The 24,803-nt window shown below is 37.1% G+C and overlaps 2 protein-coding genes across 3 annotated transcripts; both read right to left on the reverse strand.

The window, feature by feature from the left end:
• Positions 1 to 37: 37 nt before the first annotated feature.
• On the reverse strand, positions 38 to 4,687 carry LOC132978260 (uncharacterized). Its single transcript, XM_061043406.1, has 4 exons — positions 4,260 to 4,687; positions 2,798 to 3,276; positions 2,375 to 2,522; positions 38 to 2,259 (listed from the first exon to the last, which is right to left on the reverse strand). Exons 1-4 carry the CDS (start codon positions 4,521 to 4,523, stop codon positions 1,945 to 1,947), a joined length of 1,206 nt encoding a protein of 401 aa, XP_060899389.1. The 5' UTR covers positions 4,524 to 4,687; the 3' UTR covers positions 38 to 1,944.
• Positions 4,688 to 5,296: 609 nt separating this feature from the next.
• LOC132978261 (immunoglobulin-like and fibronectin type III domain-containing protein 1) lies at positions 5,297 to 24,614 on the reverse strand. 2 transcript variants are annotated; one of them, XM_061043407.1, is made up of 24 exons: positions 24,553 to 24,614; positions 21,572 to 21,648; positions 18,220 to 18,342; positions 17,997 to 18,136; positions 17,160 to 17,259; positions 17,016 to 17,042; positions 16,806 to 16,848; positions 16,529 to 16,724; positions 16,183 to 16,296; positions 15,939 to 16,101; positions 15,585 to 15,857; positions 14,173 to 14,451; positions 13,012 to 13,136; positions 12,695 to 12,836; positions 12,298 to 12,591; positions 11,912 to 12,211; positions 11,453 to 11,629; positions 11,205 to 11,333; positions 10,721 to 11,029; positions 9,855 to 9,940; positions 9,544 to 9,736; positions 9,042 to 9,338; positions 5,845 to 6,171; positions 5,297 to 5,738 (listed from the first exon to the last, which is right to left on the reverse strand). In XM_061043407.1, exons 2-24 carry the CDS (start codon positions 21,606 to 21,608, stop codon positions 5,734 to 5,736), a joined length of 3,879 nt encoding a protein of 1,292 aa, XP_060899390.1. In that variant the 5' UTR covers positions 21,609 to 21,648; positions 24,553 to 24,614; the 3' UTR covers positions 5,297 to 5,733. The 2 variants fall into 2 exon arrangements, with proteins under 2 accessions (XP_060899390.1, XP_060899391.1); XM_061043408.1 differs by lacking the exons at positions 5,297 to 5,738; positions 5,845 to 6,171 and adding an exon at positions 6,293 to 7,166.
• Between the last annotated feature and the right edge of the window lie 189 nt (positions 24,615 to 24,803).

Here is a 24,803-nt window from a genome sequence, read left to right on the forward strand (position 1 = left end):
GTTCTTCTCTCCTTCTCTGATGTTTTATTTAAAAAAAAACAAAAAAAAAACTTGAATTACCTTCACCTTTAAATGAATTGCAAAATGGGCAACTTTAACAGGTGTGTTTCCGGCAGGGAAAGTTGCCACACAACAGTGTAACAAAGTATTCAGCAGATCTTTAAGTTGCGGCCCAAGATTCAGTGATTTTCAAATATGTATGAGGTCCCCGTCGAGTCTATACTGCAGAAACTAGGGATAGCCATCTGTTAGTATAATTTAATAATATAATAAGCAGGACAAAATGATGTGACACTCACAGATTCCCTATTTGAAAGGAATATTTAGTGGTTCAAAATTCATGATATTTTTTCATGACAGTTGTGGTTATGATCTGGCACCACCTGCTGGAAGAAAACCAGATTGATTTCCTGCAGGGAAAGTTGCCACAATTTATTCAGCAGATCTTGGAAGTTGCAGCCCACGATTCAGAGATTTTCAAATACATATAAAAGATCACTGTTGAGGAACCCATGGTATAAACTACCGGTAGATGTAGCTATCTGTTTGAATAATATGGTAAGCAGGACAAAATGATGGGACACTCATAGATTAGAAAAAGAAGGTAGTTACAATAACATCACGTACTGTAGGTGCAGGGCCGTACAAAAACCAGCAGACCGAGGAAGATGATCACAATCACAACGTTTTAAATAGAGGTCTTCTTCACAGATTCCCTCTTTGAAAGGTATATTTAGTGGTTCACATTTGATGATTTTTCTTCATGACAATGGTGGTTATAATCTGGCACCACCTGCTGGGAGAAAATGGTACTTTGACCTTTTCACTAAACAGGGCTTCATGAAGAGAGATCAGAATGTACCAGGGGAAACATATGTAACCCACATGTACAGCATGTACAGTCGTACCATAAATAACTTTGCAGAGAGATACTTCTTATGCACGTGTGTTACATTACAAGCTGTACAGATATTCTCTTTCTATTCATATTGCAAAAAGGCTCTGTAAATAATACTCACTTTTTTCTTAAAATTTAAATGTATGAAAAGTATTTATAATAATCTGATTTATATATATAAGAAATAATAGATGTTTAAATTACTTTACATAAAATGTCACTTTGATTAACAAATTACTATTAATAATGTATTGCTCTAATAACACTGTAGAGTAAGCTCAAACCCATTTTCTTTTAGACTTTTCATTATGACTGAATTAATTAATCATAACTTCATCATTTTTTCTATTAGAATTAAATTCATATAAGTTCGTAAAATTGCAGAATGTGTGCTGAAGAGCATTAAAACAGGAAGGAATATACCAATGACAACACTTTTCACTGTTGATCAGTTTTTGTTGATTAATCAAGTAGTTGTCGGGTTTATTTAAAAAAAAAATGGTCAATGACATCCTCAGATGTCCTGCTGAGTTAAAAAAAAAGAGACAGACAATATTCATAAGCTATAAGTTTAGATGTTAAGAAGCTGGAATTCCCATTAAAATTAATTATTGAAGCACTTTAAGTATGTATCACATTCTTTTTCTTCCCCAAAGGACTGCTTATCTGATACTACCCATACCTCAGATAGGCTACAGTTGGAATACAAATATTGCTCAGTCAGCTACTTGTATTCATCTAAGAATAGATACTGTAAGTACAAAAGGTTTCCGTTTATCTAAATAAGACTTTAAAAATAACCTGTGAACTACTGGAGACCTTCTAGTAACACTACTCGTCCTCCTCATTCTCGTCCAAAAACACACCAGTATTCAATTCTGCAGACTCTTCCTCTAATGTCTCTAAGCTTTCCACAACTTCTGCTTCAAATTCCTCCTCCTCCTCTAATGATTCCTCTAAAACGTGATCGTCTACCGTCTCCTCTGTGAGCTCCTCTTCCGCTGGCTCTTCAGCCTCTCCCTGCTCCCCACTCTGGCTTGTCGTGTTCACCTCCTCTCGCTCTTCGTTGTTGTTGTTGTTGTTTCCTCTTCCTCCTCTGTGGTTTCTTCTTCCTCCTGGGGCTCTGCAACGTCCCTCACCAACTCCTGTTCCAGAGGCTGTTCTTCCTGAATTTCCTCCTCATTCTGTGTCTCATCATTAGCTTCATCTTCTGCATCCTGCTGCTCGACCTCTTCCTCAGCATCCTTTGAGTTTTCCTGCTCTTCAGTAGCATTCTGTGCTGTGGTGGAGAGAAGCTCTTCGACTGCACCGCTCTCCTCATCTGACTCCATTTTCAAAGACCAAGAAGGAGTATGGGCCAGCTAAGAAAGAGAGAAATGTTTTTTTTTTATAATGCATTTGATAACCATTTAACTCTCAAATATTCTAAAATGTAGGTTTTTTGAAGGATAGCCTCAGTAAAGAAAGCAGTTATACCTGGTTGTGAAAAGTCTGCAACTGAGCCATCACGCTGCTGTGGAGTGTCTGTGATGTGAAAAACTGCTCATCCAGAGTCATCTGCACCGCATTGACCATCTCTTGTAATGCCTGAGCCCGCATGGCCTGCTCGGCTTTGATAAGCTCCCTGAAACACACACACACACACACACACACACACACACACACACACACACACACACACACACACACACACACACACACACACACACACACACACACACACACACACACACACACACACACACACACACACACACACACACACACACACACACACACACACACACACACACACACACACACACAGGACTAACATTAGTTTTATATTAACATTAGTACAAATTAAAACACTCTTTAGATATGCAGGTAAACTGTGAAATATGAAACTGTGCTGCTCACTTTATTGCAGCCATGTCCTGGTTGTTCGTATGAAGTGAAACTTTATGAATATCCATTGATTCTTTCAGGCCATCCAGCTCTGATACTTGTCCCTCTATCTTTTCACTAAGAGCGTCCACAGATGCAACCTGCTGGTCCACTCTGGAGCATGCAGAGGCCACAGCGTTAGTCAGCCCAGCCACATGTTCAGAAAGCTCAGAGCTGGAGCTCAAACCAGCCACGACACTTTCTTTCACGGCCTCAAACTCCTCACTCTGGTTCTTGAACAAGGTCTGGAGAGTTGTGACAGAGAGGGAGATCTGGTTTATCACAGCTACTCGGGTGTCCATCTCATCATGGAGGTCCAAGATCTGCGAGAACAGGTCCGAGTTTTTCAACTTCTCTGATGTGGCCTGGGCAACCTCAGCCTTCTCCTGAGCCTGTTTATGAGCCTCCTCCAGGGCGAAGATCCTCTCCTCTACATCCAAACCTGTATCAATCTAGAGATGGAGATTTTTCTTTAAGCTATTTTGTTGAATAATAACAAACATTTGAAATCCAGTCTTGCCTTTGTTTAATAACAGACAGAGAAGGGTTCTGCAATGTGACAAAGTGCAAGTGACAATGACAAAATTTGTCATCTGCTAATTAAATATTGATGAAACCCTGGGAACTACCCTTTATATATTGCTAGATGGATACGGTCATTTTGGTCAGTGTTATAAATCACTTAGTCAAATTTCTTTAACAAATAATTTACACAATCCCATTGAAGCAGAAAAAAAATGTATTTAAAGATAGTTTTTTAATTTTACACGCACTATCAATACATCCTGTAATTGATTTGACATAAAATCTAAATCATGGCATACAGCACCATTTACAGAATATATATCTTAAAAGACTAATCAGACGCACTGCAAAAACTAAGCTATTGATATAATGTATTTATGCTAAAAACGTCTAAATATATCAAACATTAATATAAATATTCACCTCTGAGGTTGTAAATGTTTCTGAAACGTGACAATGAAGCTGCTCACACTCAGGACGAGCTAAAAATAACAACAGGTACTACTATGAGGGCTCTCAAGATAGCCCCTTAGAAATGTCTAACAAGCATGGCTTTTCAAAGTAAATCTCACTGCGCAACATTTTAATTCAGAATATCTTATAGATGGCATTTAAAAAAATCGAGAGTTTAGAAAAATAAAAAGCTTTTCACCTAAGCATAACTTTTTATTACTTGTATTTTCACAAACAGTCCGTACTAAAAAATGAAACAATGTATTTATTTTACTCTGAAGGACATCCGTTAATTTCTGATTATCAGATTCTGTTAAAATAGCACGACGCAACAGGAATTGGTTTTATTTTATTTCAATTTAAATGTTTTAACATATTACATTTACTGTCAGCCAGACCGATGAAAACCAGCAGAAACCAACAGTTATAAAGTTATGTGCTAATTATGTTAACTCACCTGTTCATCCGTGTCCACCACCTGCTGGAAGTTTGTGATTCTCCTTTGCATCGTTGTGTAAGACTCTGATAGTTGGGCGATACTCTGCTGTTGTTGAACACAAAACCACCCCATCATGCACACTCCGACCATGAAGATAATTATGAACAACAATGCTGAGGAGGTGTTGGAGTTTAGCCTTCTCCTGGACTGAGGTGCAGCTGATGATTCCAACAATGTGGAGGTGTCGTCTAGCTGCGGCTTCTTTGCTTTACGCCTGGCCATGGCTGCAGAAGCACAAGAGGGACTTGAGGGACTTGTAAAGGGTATGTGCGTCCAGTGAGGTAGATTCAGCAAAGTGTGCCCTCTTGGCTTTTTTTTTTTTTTTTTTTACACGATATCACGTTGTGTAGCCTTCACTGCTAGACCCTTTGACCTAGTCAGTCATTGGACCCCCATAAATCCACAGCAACTGCTGGGGTGCTGGGGGGGCGTGATAGAATATTATGTAACTGCAGTTGCTGGTGAATTAGACAAGCCATTACAGTCACTGTGAAAATACTCCTCTTAAGCCCTTCATTCATAACTTCAATGAAAGTGCACAAGTATCAGCTGGACAATGTTTATAAGGAGTAAAATGAATAAGAACTAAATATGTTACTATTTTCAGATTGTTAAAATGTGTAGCCTAAGCAATAGGCTTCGCTGGAATTTATCTACACTATAATAAACCTGAATAAGTGCAGTTAGATTTCCTGTGAAACACAGAGAAAGAAGAATAAAAAGTCTCACCTAACATTAAGCAAATCCAACATACATCCATTTTATCTACAGGCCATAAGATCATACACTGGCTAAATTAAAAAAATAATGTGCCCATCCAAAATCATGGGTCCGGTAATACATTTCAATCGAGCAGTAAGCCTTGGAGTGTGATCCTAGCCTTGATTTTTTTTTTTTTTTTATTAACACCAACCAAAGCATTGACTTTAATGCTTCGTTGGTTTTGCATGTATTTGACCATTGTAAAGATGATAAAAAACCACAGTTCTCAGGGCTGTCTTTGAACAGTTTTAATGCAAGGCAATACAAATTACAGCTCTGTAGTTGTTTAGCAAGCTCAGTCTACTGTATAAGAACTGTCAGTCAAGCTTGACATAAACGGGAAAGTAAACAGAACAGACATACAAACAGTGCTATCTCTGCAGAGTAATGTGTAAGATTTTACAGAACTATAATGCTTTGTACTAAACGTGCAGGAACACGATTATTGCATGTATGCATTCCTGCATGACAAATTCTTAAAGTTTTAAAGCACATCATTTTCCTAATCCTAAAGGAGACTTTCTCCTGTTTTTAGAATTTTTAAACAGGTGTGCATCCCACTAGTAGTAAATATAGTAAGTTGCAACTCAATTTTAATAATATTTTATTATTTAGAAACACAGCAAGGAATCTGACGGTTCAGCTTTTGTCCATCCGCTGCAGCATTTCTTCACTCTGTAAAGAAACATATTTATCATTGTACACGCTGATCTACACACTGATCAGTGTTATGTTATACTAGCCATTTATGACATGAATTCTTAAAACTTTTTAGTGTTACCTCTGACATTCAGGATCATAGAGGACGCAGCTGTCCCAAGTTTGTTCTCAATAACGACTTTGTATTCGCCATTGTCTCTGGGTGCCACCCTTAGTATTAGCATGGAGCAGACTCCACACACATTGGTGATGTGGTAGTTGGTGTTTGTGTTCAGGCTAATATTGTTGTGACACCATGTGACACGTGGAGCAGGATCACCCTTAACGGCACAGCTCATGAAGCACTCGTAACCCTGTGGAGCTGTGCGCATCTTGAGGGGAACAATGAATGATGGAGGTGACTGGAAATCCAAGCATTTTGCCTCGGGCATTTTTACTTTGAACTTAACTGCAACACAAAGAAATGCAAAAAGTTAGGGTTGTAGAAAGTTTGAAACTGTAAATCACGAGGTTTGTTCCACTAAGATTATAATCAACAAATTAAACATTTTAATTTGAAAACCCTACAGTGGCAAAACAAGGAAGTGTTTTGAAAATCTACAATGATAGCGAGAATTATTCGTTTGGGGTGGAATATCTCCAAAGCGTTGGTCATCTACTTCCTTCTACTCACATCTTTTATCCAACATTTTGGTAAGTATGTCTGTTTATTAGCCATTTCTAGAATCAAGCGCTTTCTAGCTCTTAAGATTTTTTATTTATTAAATCTTTTTGGACTTTTCTGCTTTTATGTGATGAGAAAGTGGATAGAAATCAGGGAAAGAGAGAGAGTGCGCAATGACATGCAGGAAAGAGTCACAGGTCAGAATTGAACCCGAGCCTGCTCGGAGGACTGTAGTATCAGTACATGGGGCGCGACCTAACACTAGGTCACCGGTGCCCCCTTTCTAGCTAGTTCTTGTTAAACCGTGAATAATGGTTAATGTCTCTAATTCTCTTGGGAGGTTATTTCCTATTCAAACTAGGGCAATGCAGATAAAAGAATAGTGACAACAACTTAATACCTTACCATTGAGCTCAACAAAGGTAGCTCTGGAGTAATGCAAAGTACTGGTTTTCATGTTGCAAGCTGTAATATATTATGTTATGACTGAGCGTCATAAATGTATTTTGTCATAACTATTATTTTAAGTAAATTTGTAATTTATTCGTATCATTGTAAGTAGTCTCACTGTTGTGGGTGCAATGTTAATTAGATTGTTTTAGAAGCTTGCTAGCATAAGACTTGTGTAAGTAAAACTGTGAGTGGAATCCTAATCATCATAGCAACGGTCAAATATGCAAAGCTTGATTCCTTTTCTGAAAGTTGCCATTAAATGATACAGAAGCATCATAAAACATTACATTTTACATCAATACTTTTGCATCTCATTACTGTTCCACCTAAAGAGAATGGCAAAGAAGAAGTGGCATTTCATCAATGGTTTTGCATCACTGGAATTCACCAACAACACCAATAACAGCTGCTTATGTAATCAACACAGAGAGTATTTATGGCTCCTAAACATAATTCATCACACAGACAGACAATCATTGTAGTGTTATCTCATCAGAAGAATGATCAATTATTGTTTTATAGCACTCATTTTAAAATGACTTTTAAAAGGGCTTTACGGTTTTACCATTAATTTATTGTAAGATACTATTAATTTTGCTTTATCAGGTATGTTTCCTTAAATTGGCATATTCTCCTTTATTTTGCAGGAAAAAAGAGAAAGGGAACCATTGAATTCAAGGTAGGAAGGCCATTACTTAATCAATGCCCTCTGTGACCCACCTTTGGGTCGGTGCCCTGTAAGTGCCCAAAGGAAGTCGTTGACCTGCTCATATTTGGCTGACTGACATTTAGACCTTTGTTTCATACTTTCAGGAAATCCTTGAGGCACACAGTATTTTAAGTCTATTCATAATGTCAAGCAAGAGTGCCTTGACCTCGGTAGTTGTGGATCAATACTTTTACCATCTTCAGCCTCACACGTCGACTGAAAGTTTTTTGCAGGGTGCTGTGGTGAGTCACATTCATCTTCCATACATGCTTATTTTTTAATGTCAGCTTCCTGTTGTGTGCATGTCTTACCTTGCATAATAAAATCTAGTTAATTGTTGAATGAAATGCTGAACTCTCTTTTGCATCTATCCAAGTCCAAGAGGTAAAGGACTATTATGCATAAGAGGCAGGTAAAATTGGTAAGAAAGTAGCATCCAAGCAAAAAAAAAGCAATGTTGAAGGTACAAGACTGTCAAAGAGATAAAGACTACTTTTGACTAGGACACACTGCGACCTTAAAACTATCCATACATTATCCTAAGAAGCTGTACGAGATAACTCAAATGTCCAAATTGGTTTAAGAGGACCTGAAACAGCCTTTACCGTGCCAGCTCCCAAGTACAAAATCCGTTGCTACGTCAGTGATGTTACATGCATAGCTGCTTATAGCGGCTTTCCTGAATATGAAGCCGCTGAGAGGCTAAGGTTGGGCCTAATATATTTGTCCGACGCGCTTTCAAAAGAATACTGTGATACGTAAAAATAAGTTTGACTTTTTTGTTAACGTAAAAAAGATAATGAAATTAACTTATAATAACGTGCATTAACTCATAATCACAGTGAACCAGAAACAATAGCGGTCAACAAAAAATACGGCAACCCAGCTCACCCCCTCTCTTCCACTGAGAACAAAAAGGTGAACAGGTGAGTTAAATTAATACATCTCCGCCCATACCCATGTGACCCGACATCCCCCCACTCAACACAATCCTAATAAATGATATAATAATCAATAACCCAAAACACCAATATATAACAGACTACCTTAACCTTAAATAAATACCACAAAGAATAAAAAATGAGTCATCATAACAGGTGAGTCATCTTTTGCTCAACTTAAGTGCTACCCTCTACCCTTAAAAGTCTAAAATCAGCCAGTTGGATGATAGATTCAAGTAATTAAATCCTTGAGTGTTTCATTTAATTCATAAGGTGCATAGTCATGAAAGATGGTCTTCCCAGGTTCACTATTTATCTGCTGGATAACTGTACACTGTCCTCCTGAGATCTGGTTTGATGAGCAATGATTTTCAATTTGAAGAAGTGATAAACTGAGATACATTTTTCAGGGAAAATAACTCAAGCTTATCACAAATCATCAGAGCTACCATAGATTCCACAATTTCTTACCTTCTCGTGGAAGTGAGAACTGATTCAAATGTGTAATACTGTAATATAATTTATAATGACTATCAAAAAGAGGCACAAACCTTTTTCCTTTTTGGTTTCAAATACAGGGGATTCAGAAGGGGGAGAAAGACCCATATCATTTTTGGCAAACACCCTGAAGTTGTACTCTCGTCCAGGCATGATGTTCACAACTGTGAACTTGTTATTAAAAAGGTTGTCTGCCGCTGTCCTCCAAGTGCGTTTGAAGGAGTCACGCTTTGCTACCATGTAGTGTAGTCTGTCATCCCTCTTCTCATCTGGAGAAGGGGTCCAGGTCAGAGTCACTGTTCCTGGGATGTTCTGATCCAGCTCCACAGGACCTGGGGGCTTGGGATCATCTGCAGTCACATTTAAAACAAGATACAGAGGGACCGATTACTGAATTGTCTTGGTTTGTTTGATGATTTTCTATCCTTCTAGCAGAGAAGGAACATCTTAATGAGGCTAGCAGAAAGTATATATGTCTTTGTAAAAATCTGTATTTCAAATACATTGTTTTTGGCATGAATCATAAGGTTCATAGTCTTGAGCACTGAGAGTCACCTGTGACTCTGATTTCAACATTGAAGCTCTCCTGGCCGACAATGTTCTTGACAGTTATGGTGTAGATGCCAGTGTCAGACCGCTCCGATGTGGGGATTAACAGTTGAGAGCCCTTATCAGAGTTGGTAACTGTTACATGTTTGGCCACTGGAACACCATCTTTTAGCCAAAAGATTTCTGGAAGGGGGGATGCCTAAGGACGATAAGAAACATTTCAGATAAGTTTATTTACAGAAATCATAGTCAAAGACTCGAAAAGTAAATTACATTTGTCAATCAACTAAACAGTACAAACAATTTAAGTGCAGTACCTCAAAGTTGATGTTTATGCGGACTGTGTTTCCAGATTGTATCACCACAAAGGTCTTCATGTTGCGATCTTTGAACTTTGGCCTTACTATGAATACAAATGTAGAATACGATGTTTAGATTCTTGTATTTAAAATATACCAGCATTTGTTAATTGAGTCTGTACTATGATATGGATTAAATAATCTCTGTAGTTTATGGGGATAGGGTGAGGATGGAGACAGGATTATCTATTTATCATGATTGGGACAACTCATGTCTTTACATGAATCGTCTTTTATTGTAATGTGATGTGTTATCTAGGTACAACACTGTTGTAAATACTTCATTGGTTCATTACTGCAACCTATTTCTACCTCAGTGATACAAATATTTGAACCCAAATCTGGCATGCTTAACTAAAAGAAACAAAAAGTTTTAAGTATGTCAATACAAACAGCTGTTATAAGTTATCTTCGTGAAAAGTCAGTCTCTCTTTCTTTCAGTGATGTTATATGTGACAATTTCTTTTAAAATGATACAATGCCATTGAAAGCTTGAAAGCCAAAGTAAACTTTTTCTCATTCTTGGGCTGGCTCTTAAATTTCCTAACTGTCTTGTCAATACAAGTCTCCCCTCTAACTCCATATCCACAGAAAATAAATAAATGTTTACAAAACTTAAGAAATTCATACCATAAAAAACAAAGCATCCTTTGTTTTTGATGGGGACTAAAGGACTATTTGAAGGCAAATGCAGCTTTGTGAGGATGTATTATTAAATTAAAAACTAATCCAGATGTGACTTTTTGTGACATTTTGGTCAAAAGTAAATGTCATATGATTAATGCACTGTTAAGTTCTTGATTCAAATAAAAATCAATTCTTACCAGGAGGAGGCATGGCAATGAGGTAATTGTCAAAGCCCTGTGGTTCTCCATCACCTCCATAATTGGTTGCAATTACTCTCACCCAGTATGCGGCCATTGCTTTCAAGCCAAGCACGGTGTAGGAAGTAAGAGTAATTGGATTGGCATTACAGCGAATCCATTCAAGGTTTTCTATTGGTCTGATCTCCACGTAGTACCCTTGGGCTTCATCCTCTACCCCTTTCATTTCTTTAGGTTTAATCCAAGCCAGTGAAAGGGTGGTATAATTTGAGGATGTCAACTTCAGGTCTGTCACTTTGCCTGGGGGTTCTAAAATAAAAATATAGTTATTAGCCCAGCAATATCATGCTTTTATATTACACAAAGAGCTACCAAAAGCATTATGTTTCACAATTTTAATTCATCCTAAAGATCAACATTTGTAGTTTTTCAGTTAAGGAAGCCTCAGTTGAATGTGAGAATTAGTTTTTAGTGCAGTACGTACTCATTGGATCTCTGGCGATTACTGTGTCACATGGAATACTAGGCTCTCCAGCACCAGATAGATTTATAGCAGCCACCCTAAATTCATATGCAGCTCCTTCAAAAACATCTTTCACTGCATACTTTGTATCTGAGTAGACAAGAAGACATGGTTATAACGTTCAAAATGTTGTATGATGGATATGTAGCATATTTTACAACAGTTTAAATCACAGTGTAATCCTGCAGCTTTTGATATGAGTTAAATACCTGTGATAGGCCCTCCTTGATTTACAAGACTCCAGTAATTGGTGCCCTTCTTGTTTTTTTCCAGATTGTAACCAACTATTTTGGTTCCTCCAGTGTCACATGGAGGACTCCAAGACAGATTAATGCAGTCTTTGAAGGCACTGACCACTTTTGGTGCTGTTGGTGTCCCAGGATATCCTGCGGGGGAAAACCAGATAATAATGTCGATTCAATGCTTTTGAGCTATTAGTTAATTTACCCCCAAATCAGAACATATGCCACAAGTTAAGCATATATGATTCATCAGTAAATAAACTTTTGTTGATAGTTTCAATTGGTGGATTTTAATTGAGGCTCACAATGGTCACAATTTGCTATTTTTACTCTATGGTTATTAAATCTGCTTTCTCACAAGTTGAGTTCTTAAACAAACAGGAGCAAAACTAACCATTATACTACAGGCTTTGACTAAAGACTTACGTAATACTCCAGCTGGTATGTCCTCTGTTTGCAGGTAATTGCTGATGCCTTCTGCATTTTTGGCTTTGATCCGATAGCAGTATCTCCTTCCTGGGGTCACATCTGTATCTTTGTAACTTGGGTTGCTCCCAGGAATCTCACCAAGATTTGACCATTTATTGCGCCCTACCTGTTGCCGTTCTATGATATAGTTTGTGACTGGGCATCCACCATTATCTTTGGGTGGCTTCCACTTGTATTCAACAGATGTAACAGCACTCTCCATGATGTCTACAGGTCCTTGAGGTGGTGTTGGTTTGTCTGTTGACAAAAATAACTTAGATAAAAGTCACTACAAAAGGCTTTTATCACCTTTAATATTGTAAAAGTTGGCACACTTTACTTACCTAGAACAATGAGTTTAGAAATTGCCTCTAGTGTACCAAATTCATTTTTGATTTTGATTTTAACCTCTCCACAGTCTTTCCTTTGGCACTTAGTAAGGCGTAGTTGGCTATTAGTAGCTGATGTTTCGATCTTCACATTCAGGGCAGGCAAAAGTTCATCATCATCCTTATACCACTGTATATTCATCGGTGCCCCACCTGAGAATGGCAGCTTCCATTCTGCATTTTCACCCACCCTTACAATGACTGGCTTTGTAAATTCTCCGAGTGCATCAGCATCAAATTTTGGTGGGTCTTCAATGGAACAGAAAAAACATTGTTAGAAGAAACTTAAGACTCTTTTTTTTTTTAAAAAACATGATGGTACTAACTCAACATTTTTTATTTTATTTTATACCTTGAATATTAAGTGTTGCTTCTGATTTACGGCCTTCAGCTTCAAAGCGATACACAGCTGCATCGTCTTTGTTACAGCAATCAATTATTAACTTGTGACAGGCGCCGTCTTTGATAATTGTTACTCCATCCTCATTAGTGAGCTTGCAAGATAAAAATATTCAATATCAATGAAAAAAAAATCATTAATAAAGCATGGAATATATTAAACAATATCTTCTTCTTAAATTAACCTTTATATTTTTTATAGGCTAATTAGCAGCAATATCATTTTAGTATTCCTACATACATCTCGTTCTACTAGAATATTTGACTTACCAGCTTCCCATTTTTATACCAACGGCCCTCAGAGGTCTCACTACTTAGTTTGCAAGACAGCTCCGTCCTTTCACCAGTATTAGCCATAGTATCTGACAGCCCACTCACAAACCGAACACCAGGATCTGCAACAATGAAAACAGAGAAGGCATAGAGATAATCAAAATGACTGTACATTGTATTTTGCAATATAAAACATTGAATACATTAATTTTACAAAAAGGCAGGCATTGTGAGATATAAAGGGGACAACTTTTCCTTACAAGTACTTAGTGTGGTATATTTTACGTTTTTTCACTTTGTAAATTATATTACAAAATCCTGTAAAAAATACATTGAAAAACAATGTAGCATTAAATGCAAATTGATTATTTGCTCTCTGTTATGTACAGTATCTCCAACTATAATCCATACCAGTTTAGTATTACATTCCATGCAGATGAAAAAGAATCACTGCAAACTAACATAAAGACAATTCTTAAAGGAAATAAGCCCAAAATGTTTAGATTGAGCAAAGACTATACATCCCTCTTCCGGTGCTGCCATGCCATGGTTTGTTTTCTAATGTTTGCTTTACAGTATGTCTCTCTCTAGTGGTCAACATGAAGCTCTGCAGAACATTTTTCATCAGTCTAGAAGTATATGACTAAACATCTTTTAGTAAAGAAGTCTTCAGTTTAGTTTCAGTTTTCTACATAAATATTGGTGATCATTGGTGTTTTTAACTATCCAAACTTTTGAATACTCAAGGTCTTCTTATATTTTATAAAATTCTGGTCTCAGGGGGAAATGAGGGCTGGATGCACGACCATTCAAAAATACTACCAGTTTACTACTGATGCAATGCTTAATACAAATGGGTGAAGTATCCCTTTAAGCCTTGAGAGGTTTTCTTTATTACCAACCTTCGGATCTTGAATTAATGTCTTCCAGCAGTAAATATCTCTAACATCTTTCTCAAGGTTAAGGCCAACCTTATTTATTTTCAGTCTTCCAGTGCCATACCTTAGATTAACTTTCAGACATTTTCAAACACTTTCATAGCTGACATTACACAGTGTGCATTAGCGAAGAGATTGAAATTTGAACACTGACATTAGATTAATCCCTGTTCGATACAGCAACACATCATTCGGTCTTAAAAAAATGAAATTATTTTACCTATAACAGTGTCAGGAACCAAGGGGCCTGTTCGCAATCGCTTCTTTTTCTTGTCATCTGCATCATCTCCATCTGTCAGGTTCTTCTCCAGCTTGGTCCCATCACCAGAGCCATCTCCGCCATCTCCTCCATCTCCCTTTCCAGCCTGTGCTTTTCCGGATGCTTCTAAATCGTCTTTGTCTTTTTCTAGCTTGGCTTTCTGTTCCAATGCTAGTTTAGTCAGTTCATCCTGATCCCCGGTTTGGGTGCCTTTACGACCTTTACTTCCATTTGGGTCAGCTGGGTTACAGAGAACACATAGAAGAAAGAAGAATACAGAATTTCATTTAGAGCTGCAACTAACAATTACGATGAATCTAATAAGAAAACGTTTTTGTTTTATTCCTTTATTAAAAAATATATTTTTTACGCTGGTACAAAAGAAGACCTTCATCAGTTTAACATAGTTACCCACATATCATGTTTTTTTAATTTGATATGTTTTCATATAAAACCAAACCCAAATCCATTAAGACTTTCATAACAGCCAATATTTAAAAATGAATTAAGGTATTATGATTAAAACTGAAAAGAGATGAAGAAATCATCAACCAATCAAGCCTATAGCCTACTCAAATTTAAACATATTAAGTACCCAGGCTTAAATGGGTGAAGTTTAATCTCCTCTCTTTAAGATCACCTTTTATTTCTGCATGATTTATTTCTGATCTAAAGTTAGCATTCAATCACAATCTTTACCAAATTTATTATGTGAACACACATTCATTCCAAATGATAAATGAGTTAGAGTTAAAGTAGTTAACGTTTGAGTTATTATTTTTTTCACTGTTATCTTTTACTGTCTATGCAATGCACAGCGTGGGTTTGTGCTTAATCTGACACAATGACACACGGTCTGCTGCTCTGCTGCAGTGAGCACATCACTGCTTATCACAAAACTAACTCACAGGCCAAACAAGAATTGAGTGTTGTGTGTTTGCAACCTGCAAAATGCAGATTCACCTGCTCAGCGTACATATGTGTACGTTCTCGTCTTTGTCTTGCAGTGGATGAACATTTATCATCATGCTGTTTGTTAATCATTAAATTATTGCCATAGTTGAAATAAATGTCAGTAAAGTTTAGAAACACAGCACATTTAGACAGCATAAGCTGACCAAGTGCTGTAAACCACTTCATTCAACTGTCTGCAGGAATGTAAACGACCATGGTGAGTGAGGAAGTAATCGTACAATACTACAAATCGATTATCAAATTTGTTCCCAACACTTGCATTAGTTGATTTTATCTGTTTAAGTCATTTGTTTTTGCAGCCCTAATTTCATTTATTTGAAGAATTATTTATTCAAAAAGGTACAAAACTGTCCAGACTGGATGGATATTTCATTTATCTATTCCAATATGAAACCCACCTTCTACTGTGAGGGAAGCACTGCTGGAAGTTATCCCAGCAATGGCGTAAAATGTTCCATTATCGGCCATTCCACAGTTTTTGACCCTCAATGTGTGAATTAGTTTGTCCTCTGAGACCGTGACCTCGTACTTGTCCTCATTTTCAATTGAAGAGTCCTGCTTGGACCAGGTAATTCTGTTCAGTGGTGTTGACAGGACACATTGAAAGATGGCATCCTCACTTTCAAAGGCTTTCACATCCTTAATCTTTGCTATGAACTCCACAGCAGGCACTGAGGGAATGAAAAAGGTTAGATGTGGAATAACTGGCTTCTTATTCATGTTTGAATACAGTTGTGATATTATAACTTTACCTTGGAAGTCGGTTGTTAGGACATTTGCCTCTTCAACATCAACCTGGTAAAAGCCAGCATCTTCTGGCTGAGGATCTTTGATACTGAAAACATACTTTGTCCCACTTTTCTGAAGGCTGTGCTTTGAATTGTCATCATCACCATATGAAACACTTTGCCCATCCTGTAAATAAACAGGGATTGTAGATTTATTTTGTGTTTGATTGGCTTTTAATAGTGTATGCTGGAACCCATATCGACTCACCTTGTATAAGTTGATAGCACTGTTGGGATCATATAACTTCATGTCCAGGCTAAATTCAGCTTTCCCATTAGGTTTTACCTCTATTTGTTTCACATTTTCCAGTTTCTCGACTACCTAAAAATAAGGATAACATTTGTTATTCCAGAAGTCCTAACCTTCTTACCCCTGGCAGTGATACATAGATGTACAGTGACCTCAGTAATGGGTGTCATCATAGGTGCAAAAAGCACACTTCCAGCTCTAAATGTGCAAACTCAAATGTTAACTTTAACTGCTCACAATTCAGGATAATCTTTAACTGATTTGGCTGAACATGATCCAGTTTTTACAGGCTGCTGTAAGGTACCTTTGCCTGCTCGTCTTCCCTTTCTTTTTTCATTTGGTTGAGTCTCTTGAGCAGCCAGCGAAAGTCAGTGACACCAAAGTCCAAACAGATTTTTTCATAGTCTTTCTTTCGCGCAGAGAGAAGCAGTTCCCAGAGCTTCGGATCAATTTCTCCTTCTTTTTTTGGTGGAAGTTGTTTTTTTCTGGTGACTACCACACTGGAAAAGAAGAGAGAAGTAAAATGTATTTGGATCTGTGTAGGTGTCCGTTAAAAAAAATAGAGAATAACGTGAACTTACGTTTTCTTTAGCATAGATCTGAAATTCAGTTCTTGTCCATTTGCTGAAAAGGAAACAAATACGTATCTGTTTAGGTAATGCTAAATCATATTGTTTGATCACTGCTGATATTTATATGTAGGAGGGGAAAACATTGTAAAGTATTTGTAATCCTAAAGGTGTTAATTAGTTTGTGACAACAAGAGAAAATCTAAGTTGGTAAACTTTTACCTTCTTTGGCTTTCTTCTTGAAACCAGCTGAAAAACATCAAGTAGAACCGTCAAGCATATGCTAAAAGTCAAAGCTCCGTCGTTTATTACACTTATTTTATCATAGGAAAGTTATATATTTCAATGTCAACATCTGTCTTCTACCTTCGATCACTTTGAGAGTTGCACTGACAACAGCCATTCCATACTCATTGGTGGCAAAGCATTTGAAGATGTCAGCATCATCTGGCGTCACACTGAGCATCTGAAAAAAGGAATTTCCATAGCTTCCCTCTTAAAGCTAAATATATCTCACATTCACAAGAAGAATGAGCATTTGTAGTAGACCATTTTAAAACAGTTTGATCTATAACATAAAAATACTTGAAGGCAGGATTGGTAATTTTTTCCAGATACAAATTTTAAGAATTTGGTTTAAATTGTCTTTAGGTCCTGATAGACATTAATAACTCATGTGCTCTGAAAAAGGAACAAAGAAAATCCATCATCTGTAGCAGTTTTAAGCATGTAAACACTTTGACCAATGTCTGCCACGAGGTACCAATCTGATGAACCAATCACGCCTCCCTGCTCGTTCTCTACTCCTTGGGTGCTCTAGCCCACACTCAAATCATCACGGATGACGGAGTTTATACTGTGAGTTGACTTACCGCTGAATGAGACACAAGACGACGTAGTTTCTACACAATGAAAGCGATGAGCTGAGGTCCACTTCTGGAGCAATGCTGCTCGTACATGTAAGTGAGGGACGTTGCTTTTGAGGGAGCACAGAGGGGAGGGGGTATAGACGAAGCACTGAGGGAATGCTACTTTCAAAATCATGCTGGTTTTAGAAAATTACCAACCCTGCCTTTATCTTAACTCTATATTCATCTATTTAATACAGATTAGCAGTTGTTGAATTGAAGAAGAGTAGTGGTACTTTATTATGAACCTTTGTTTTAAAGATGTACAGCATTATATTTTCTGCTTCTTTCTTACCTCAAGAATGTGCTCTTGTGCTCTTTCATCGAATCTGGTTTTGTACTTTTCTGGGTCATTAACCTCGCCTTTATTGCGCCCCCATGTTACAGTTGGTGCTGGATCTCCATTAACCGTGGCTTTAAAAATTGCTTTTTTACCTGAAATTCAAAATACATTGAGTCAAACAGCGATACAGTTGTCGATTGTGTTTAATAGTGTGGTCGTAATAAGATTTTCTTACCTTCTTGAACAGTCGTAGCCATTGGCTTTCGAGTGAAGTCGGGTGTGGACTTTCCTAAAGGCAGTTGCTCAACATACTGAGTGATCATTACCCCAGGGACTCTGGACCTTTTCTTGATAGCCACTGTGAAGACCATTAAAACAGTGTCAAATCAGCTGTTTGATAACATGAGGATAACATTTGTCATGAGTTGTCGCTATACAAGTTAAGATTGATTGATTGACTGAGCAAAAACAGTTAAAAGAAAATTAAAACACAAATGTTATTAATGCTTGACGTGGCATCAGAATTTAAATCACAATTTTTTTTCATTATTATTAAAAAAATGAAAACACTGTTAGAAAATAGGATTCAATATCGTTGACTATATTTAAGAAAGTGTAGCTGCAGGTTTTTCCAAATACCTTTATAGGTATTCACAATATTAGGACCTCCTTTTTTAAAGTGTTGCACATGGGAATAGTATATTTTGCATCCCTTATATATCACAGTTTTAATGATCATCTGATATTTTACATTATGTTGCAGTTATACTAACATGTCACAAGATGTCAGTATTTCTTTTCTCTTTGTAAACCTTCACATGGGGCCACATCATGGAAGTCCTTTAACTTGTGTGCTCATGACGATCCATTTTTGATTCATTCATTGATCTGATTTTGTGTACAATGAAACCTAACTGTATAACACTTGTAACTTATTAAGGTTCTGTGATGTTTTTTACATTTTTAATTAAAATTCAATTTATTTGGAGAAAATCTCAAAATAATGTAAATTCGGTAGTGTGTCTCTGACAAATCTCTGTCTCTTAGGCATTAAGGTGAACCGCAACAAGGTCAAGGAGCTACAATACAAACCCCAATTTGACTCTGACCTGACCCCTGGCCAATTCACTATTCCATATTCTGGTAAAGGAGATAGCAAAAGAGAGAAGGCTGACACATTTTGTCTGCCTTTTTCCTCCCTAAGATTTCAACTGTAGGATGACTCAGCAGAAGACACAAAGTTCATCCAACAGCTGCTGAAATCATGATCCTCAACAGTTGCTCCTTTTCCTGCACAAGCATCACACGTTGTAGTGACTCAGAGCTGCTTCATTCAACCCGAGCTTCAACCTTTACTGCTGCATTATAAAGATGTGCATCACCTCTCTACAAATGTGTGAAGCATTGAAAGTGTCCAACCATTAGGGGGGTTAATTAGGTTTGAAGCTGAATGGAGCAATTATAGTCCTCTGATTAATTCAACTGTGTTCACCATACAGACAGAATACCAATACTGAAGTTACAATACAAGCAAGATGGCAATTATTTGGTTCTCAATTTTAGTCTAATAATTATTATAAAAGATTTATTTTGGGGTTATTTATGTCTTTATTAAGAGACGAGACAGTGGATAGATTCGGAAATTGGGGAGAGGGAGAGTGGGGAATGACATGCGGGAAAGGAGCCAAAGGTTGGACTCGAACCAAGGCTGCCCGCTTTGAGGACTGCAGCCTCTGTACATGGGGCTCATGCACTAACCACTAGGCTACCAGCGCCCCCTTAGTCGAATAATCAAACAAAATTTCAGAAGTGACACAGTTTTATGCAAATTTAAAACATGATGGATGAAGTTAAATTAATAATTAAAATGCAGCTCAACATATGAATGCACAAAGTGAAATAATGTTTTTTTCAATTTGTGTCATTTCAGTAAGCAACACATTTAATTTTTGTTTGGTTTAAATTGTGACATGTCTGCACTTGATTAGATTTATGCCATTAAGTCTTTGTAGCAGTCAAGGTCTGACAAGAAATGTGAGACATTTAAAAATGATCCACATATTTTACCATGACCTTCTAAAGTTTATATTTTCTAGATAAATCAACAACTTCATTTTATTAACAGACACAAAATTATAGTAAAAATAACTTTTGAAATGTAATATTTTGTGCCAGAAGACCTTTACTCCAATGTTCTACCTCACTTATCTACTGTAGTTGCATAGAACCACATTGATGCACAATTGAGTAGGCAGGTAGTAGTTGTCACAGACATACAACAGGAAAACAAGGTTTAATGAAAAGCAAAAAAAACATCATAATCTGCATTCATTTCTTTGAACAATGTCAGAATGCCAAACCAACCACAACAAAAACTTGGTCCTCCACTTAGAACAGGTCTCCCTTGAAAAATAGGTTTTTAATCTCAATGGGACCAACCAGGTTAAATAAAGGTTAAATAAAAAATAAAAAAAGAACAAATCACCTGCAGTGACTAACTGTTCACTGTGCCAGCTTCTTATTTCAGTTATGTGCATTACTTTAAGATCACCCCTTCTTCATTACTTTTTTCCTCAGCAGTCTCACTCCAGTTAGAGGGCACGTACTGAATATTCATCAAACTCTGTGTCATCTCTCAAGGGGTTGGTTTATGTTCTTATATCATCTGAATGCAGGCAGGATTCTTGTAACCTCGTCCCTCAAGCATCGATACACACATAATCCAAGACTTCTAGCACAGCAAGGAAACTATTTGCTTCTGCATACCAAACACTCCCCGAAGATACTGTTAGATTTGGACACCAGCAGGCTACAGCTGACATTAAGTCAAAATCAGTTGGCTGTTTAAAGCTGATAATCCTTTCATAAACCAGTCCGGGACACAAACACTGGGCCTCCTGCACGGATGTGAATGGTCTAAATTCATGATACACTTCTTTTCCTCCAAAGAAACAGACTTCTCTCTATTGCAAGTTCCAAAGATTTATATTTTAATGTTTTGAATGGGTTTCCCCTCAACTGTAGTAGTTTCTTTGGCTCTTGTGCGATTTTTCTTTTTTCTTTTGCTGCATTATTTTACGTCTTCTTTGTCTGTACCAAAAATAATAAAACGGTCATAGGGTTGAGCAGAATGACAGTGCAATTACCCACTGCGCTGATCCAAACAACTATTGTTATGCTCTTATATCAGCCTCTGTTTAAACCTATTTTTTTCTCGGAGGGATCCAATGACATGAACTTTTGTGGCATAGTGTCATCGCTCCGTTGAAGACTCCACTTAACATTACAAGTGTAGGGGTTAAAGCAGCAATTCTCAGTGCGAGACCATACGAAGCATTTTATCACACTGTGGCTCATCCACGGTGTGCAAATGCTGCTACAAAACGAACATATTCTGTTCAGCCGGATAAAAACTGAACAACCTTTATTTTAAATGGTTTATATGTATATTTACACAGACATATTTGAGGAGCATTTATCAGCAGCTTTACTGAGTATACACAACTTGGTATTTTTTTGCAAATTAGTGTTAATGATAATAAACATAATTAAAACAAAACATATATCAAAAAGCCACTCAGACTTACCTGGGGCTTTAGGGTCCTGGTTTGTTCCTGAACTCATTGTTGATTCACTCTTGACTCAGGGATTTGGTCAGTCTGTTCTTAAAACACAAAGAGTAACTGTCATACTTAAATGTAGTCATATCGGCATGTATTGTGTTTTAAATATCCCCAAATCATCAAATATTATTATAACTTATACTGTGTCGTTTTTACATGGCTGACATGATTCCTTATGGGAAAAAAAACGTATTTATTATGACTCCACTGAACTTTCTTGATTTGCTCTGTTCAATACAAGTATAGTCCAGGTCCAAGTACAATTTAACAACCTCTATCTCAAACGATAATATAATATGGCATTCACATAATGGTTCTTAATTTTAGTCATGTTTTCCCTTATTGTATATCATTGGTGTCTCCTATGACTGTTTTTTTTTAGGTTTAGCTAAAATAGAAAGAGGGCAGCGGGGGAGTCTGTGCTCTTGCTATGATTTTATTTTATATGGTTTGATTGCATAATGTTACATTGAGTGTTGTAGTCAAGACCACGCTAACCGAGAACAAGACATACCCGAGACCAGAGTGCTTCGAGACTGAGACAAGACCAAGACATTGAGGGCTTGAGACCGAGTCAAGACCAAGACCAAGGCAGGACGAGACTGAGACGAGACCAAGACCATAAATATCACTGAAAAATCATCATCTTGTGTGTCACTCACTTAGTCTTTAACACCGGAAAGGTTGTGGCCGTAACCAGTGGGAAAAAATCTAAATACAAATGAATTGAAGTTGGAAAAATAGCCTATCAGTGGTGGTCTTGACTGGTCTTGATTTAAAATCCTGAGTCTGCCCAGTTTTAGGTCGAGACAAGACTGAGTAAAAATGCTTTTGATTCCGACCTTCATAACATGGTCTGGAGACTGGTCTTGAGACCAAGACTGATTTTGAGTACTACAACACTAGTTACACCTGAGTAAACCTCATGAAAGCAGAACAAGATATAAAAGCACAGAAATATTTGCTATAAGTACATATTAAGCTTTTATTATTTATGTATAAATTCTTTATGTCTGAATATTTCAAAATGTTTGTTGATTTTCTTGATCATTTTATTCATCTATAATTGAAATGTTTCATTAATTATTCACACATTATTAATATAGTATTTTTAACTTCTTTAATTCGGAGTTCCCTTTGTCAAAATTGTTCTGAAAAACACTTGTTTTTACTTGACCATTCTGCAACAGCTGGGGTCATGAGAACCGGGGAGACCTAAAAATGGTGTCGCTGGCCAGAAAAGGTTGAGAAACCAAGCCTTGGAGGTTCTCCTCATATATCATCTATGCAACCGTATGACATCAGCCTGTCAGAGTGGTGGTGCCTTGACTCCTGTGTGACTCGTGCAGACATATGGAGACATGCTGGGACACAGTAAAATGGGAATGTGAAATCCCACCTAGTGGCTGACTCTGCCCGACTGCCTGTGGGGTCAAGTGGCTGTGCCAGCGAGTTTACTGCTCAGGGTCCAAACATAGAAAGGAGCAGAATGTCTTCGATTCAAACTGTTAAGCCGATGCACATATCTGTAAATCTTTTTTATGCCCAACTCTTAAAATTTATGTTCGGACAGTGAGTCTCTTTAGCTGCCTTGTTGTTAATGAGCAGCCAATAACTGAAATACATTTAGAAAGACACCTGGAATTAAAACTGCTTGTCAAAAGTAATCATGTAGAGATTATGTGTGTGTTTGAAGGTTTATTACAATGTTTATTTGATAAGCCTATTTAAAAAATATCTTATAGTTATTATTCGATACAGAAATTTTTTCAAACCAAGTCCTTAGCTTTAAAGGAAATAGAAAGGAGATGACTCTGACCTACTTTTAGTGCCACTCATCAGACCTTAAGGTGAAGTAACAATGTATGACCAATGACCAAAACGCTTAATGAGGGGAACGTATGAACTTATAAGTTAGTTGAGTTGAGCTGAGAGGATTTTAATTAGGACACAATGGGCTTTTTATAAAGGGGTAGGATTACTCCATTTCGGGCACGTAAGATGTAAGAGCAAATGAAGAACTTTGACTTTTCTTTCTATTGTTGTGTATTTATTTTATTTGTTTTCTACACATCTTTAACAACATCTTTGGTTATTTGTTTTTGCCTTTGCTTTTTACACGTTTGAAATAAAGACATAAATCAATCAATGTAAGATTGGGACCACAAGGCAGTGTTGCATGGCACTTATATTTAGAGCAACATAAGCAAAACACTAGAAATATGTTAAAGGATAATTGAACTTGAACAAATACAACCTAGCAAAAAGGGTATTATATCATTTGTTTCCCACAATATCTAGTGCAAGCAGATGACAGTCTTCATGCTCAGTCTTTTGTCTATCATAAAATCTCTTAACAGTTGTGGCACAATCATATTCGGCCTTTACTGAATTTTTTCTGTAATCATCACATCTTGTAGGCTCTCCTGTGCCTGTGGCAGTACACAATATAAGCTGGACATACTTAATGTTATGGTCCAGGTGAGAGCTAGTATAAACAGTAACATTTTTGGTAAAATAATTTAACGCATCATCATATTAGTCTCTTTTTTTAAAAGCCTTTCAATTCCAAAAAAATCAAGTCATTGGTGTTTTGAAATGAACATCAAATGAAAACATTTAAAAAGCTTGCACATCTCTATTAGCGGTGTTATTCCCTAGAGTAAACTTGTGACCTGTATTGATGTTTTATGAAATTGAAAATAACTATTGCTAGTTTTTGCTGCTTGTCAGTCTTAATATTGTTACATCTCAACATCAACAAATGATGCCTTTCTGCTGTATCCTGTTTAAATATACCTAAAGTGGCCTGGGTTTGTACCAGTTGTCTGCAACCATATCTCACAGGGTTTCTAGAAATTCACAATGTTGCCTTGGTCAGTAGAGTTATTTGATGCAAGTTTAACCAGCGAAATGTACAGTTACAATAAAGAACTCCAACTTACTTTTAGATCTTTGTCGCCAACTCCCCTCTTCAGCTTGAACTTCTCACACTATGCAATATTCAATGGTGGCACCTCTTTTTGTTCGGTGATAAAAGTTTGGGGCGCATAGAAACCCATACATGGTTGAGATGTAGTTCCTAAAAAACCCATATTACAGCAGTGGTAAGGGGTTGAGGTTCCTCTTACAGATCCCTATGAAAGCGATCACTTTGCAGCTGGCACTGGAAATACAATATGACATTTCATTCAAT

The sequence above is a fragment of the Labrus mixtus genome, chromosome 7 (assembly GCF_963584025.1).
Source record: "Labrus mixtus chromosome 7, fLabMix1.1, whole genome shotgun sequence".
NCBI classification, from domain to species: Eukaryota; Metazoa; Chordata; class Actinopteri; order Labriformes; family Labridae; genus Labrus; species Labrus mixtus.

Bases quoted from the DNA above. Each gene is read 5' to 3' on its own strand.
- LOC132978260 (XM_061043406.1), bottom strand. From the start codon at position 4,523: ATGGCCAGGCGTAAAGCAAAGAAGCCGCAGCTAGACGACACCTCCACA. The intron at 2,523-2,797 runs GTGAGCAGCACA...TGTGTGTTTCAG, and splicing joins CAGGACATGGCTGCAATAAA to GGAGCTTATCAAAGCCGAGC. The intron at 2,260-2,374 runs GTATAACTGCTT...TCTCTTTCTTAG, and splicing joins TGCAGACTTTTCACAACCAG to CTGGCCCATACTCCTTCTTG.
- LOC132978261 (XM_061043407.1), bottom strand. From the start codon at position 21,608: ATGAGTTCAGGAACAAACCAGGACCCTAAAGCCCCAG. The intron at 16,102-16,182 runs GTGAGTCGATAT...GTTTATTTACAG, and splicing joins GTGCTATCAACTTATACAAG to GATGGGCAAAGTGTTTCATA. The intron at 12,212-12,297 runs GTAAGTAAAGTG...TTTTGTCAACAG, and splicing joins TTCTAAACTCATTGTTCTAG to ACAAACCAACACCACCTCAA.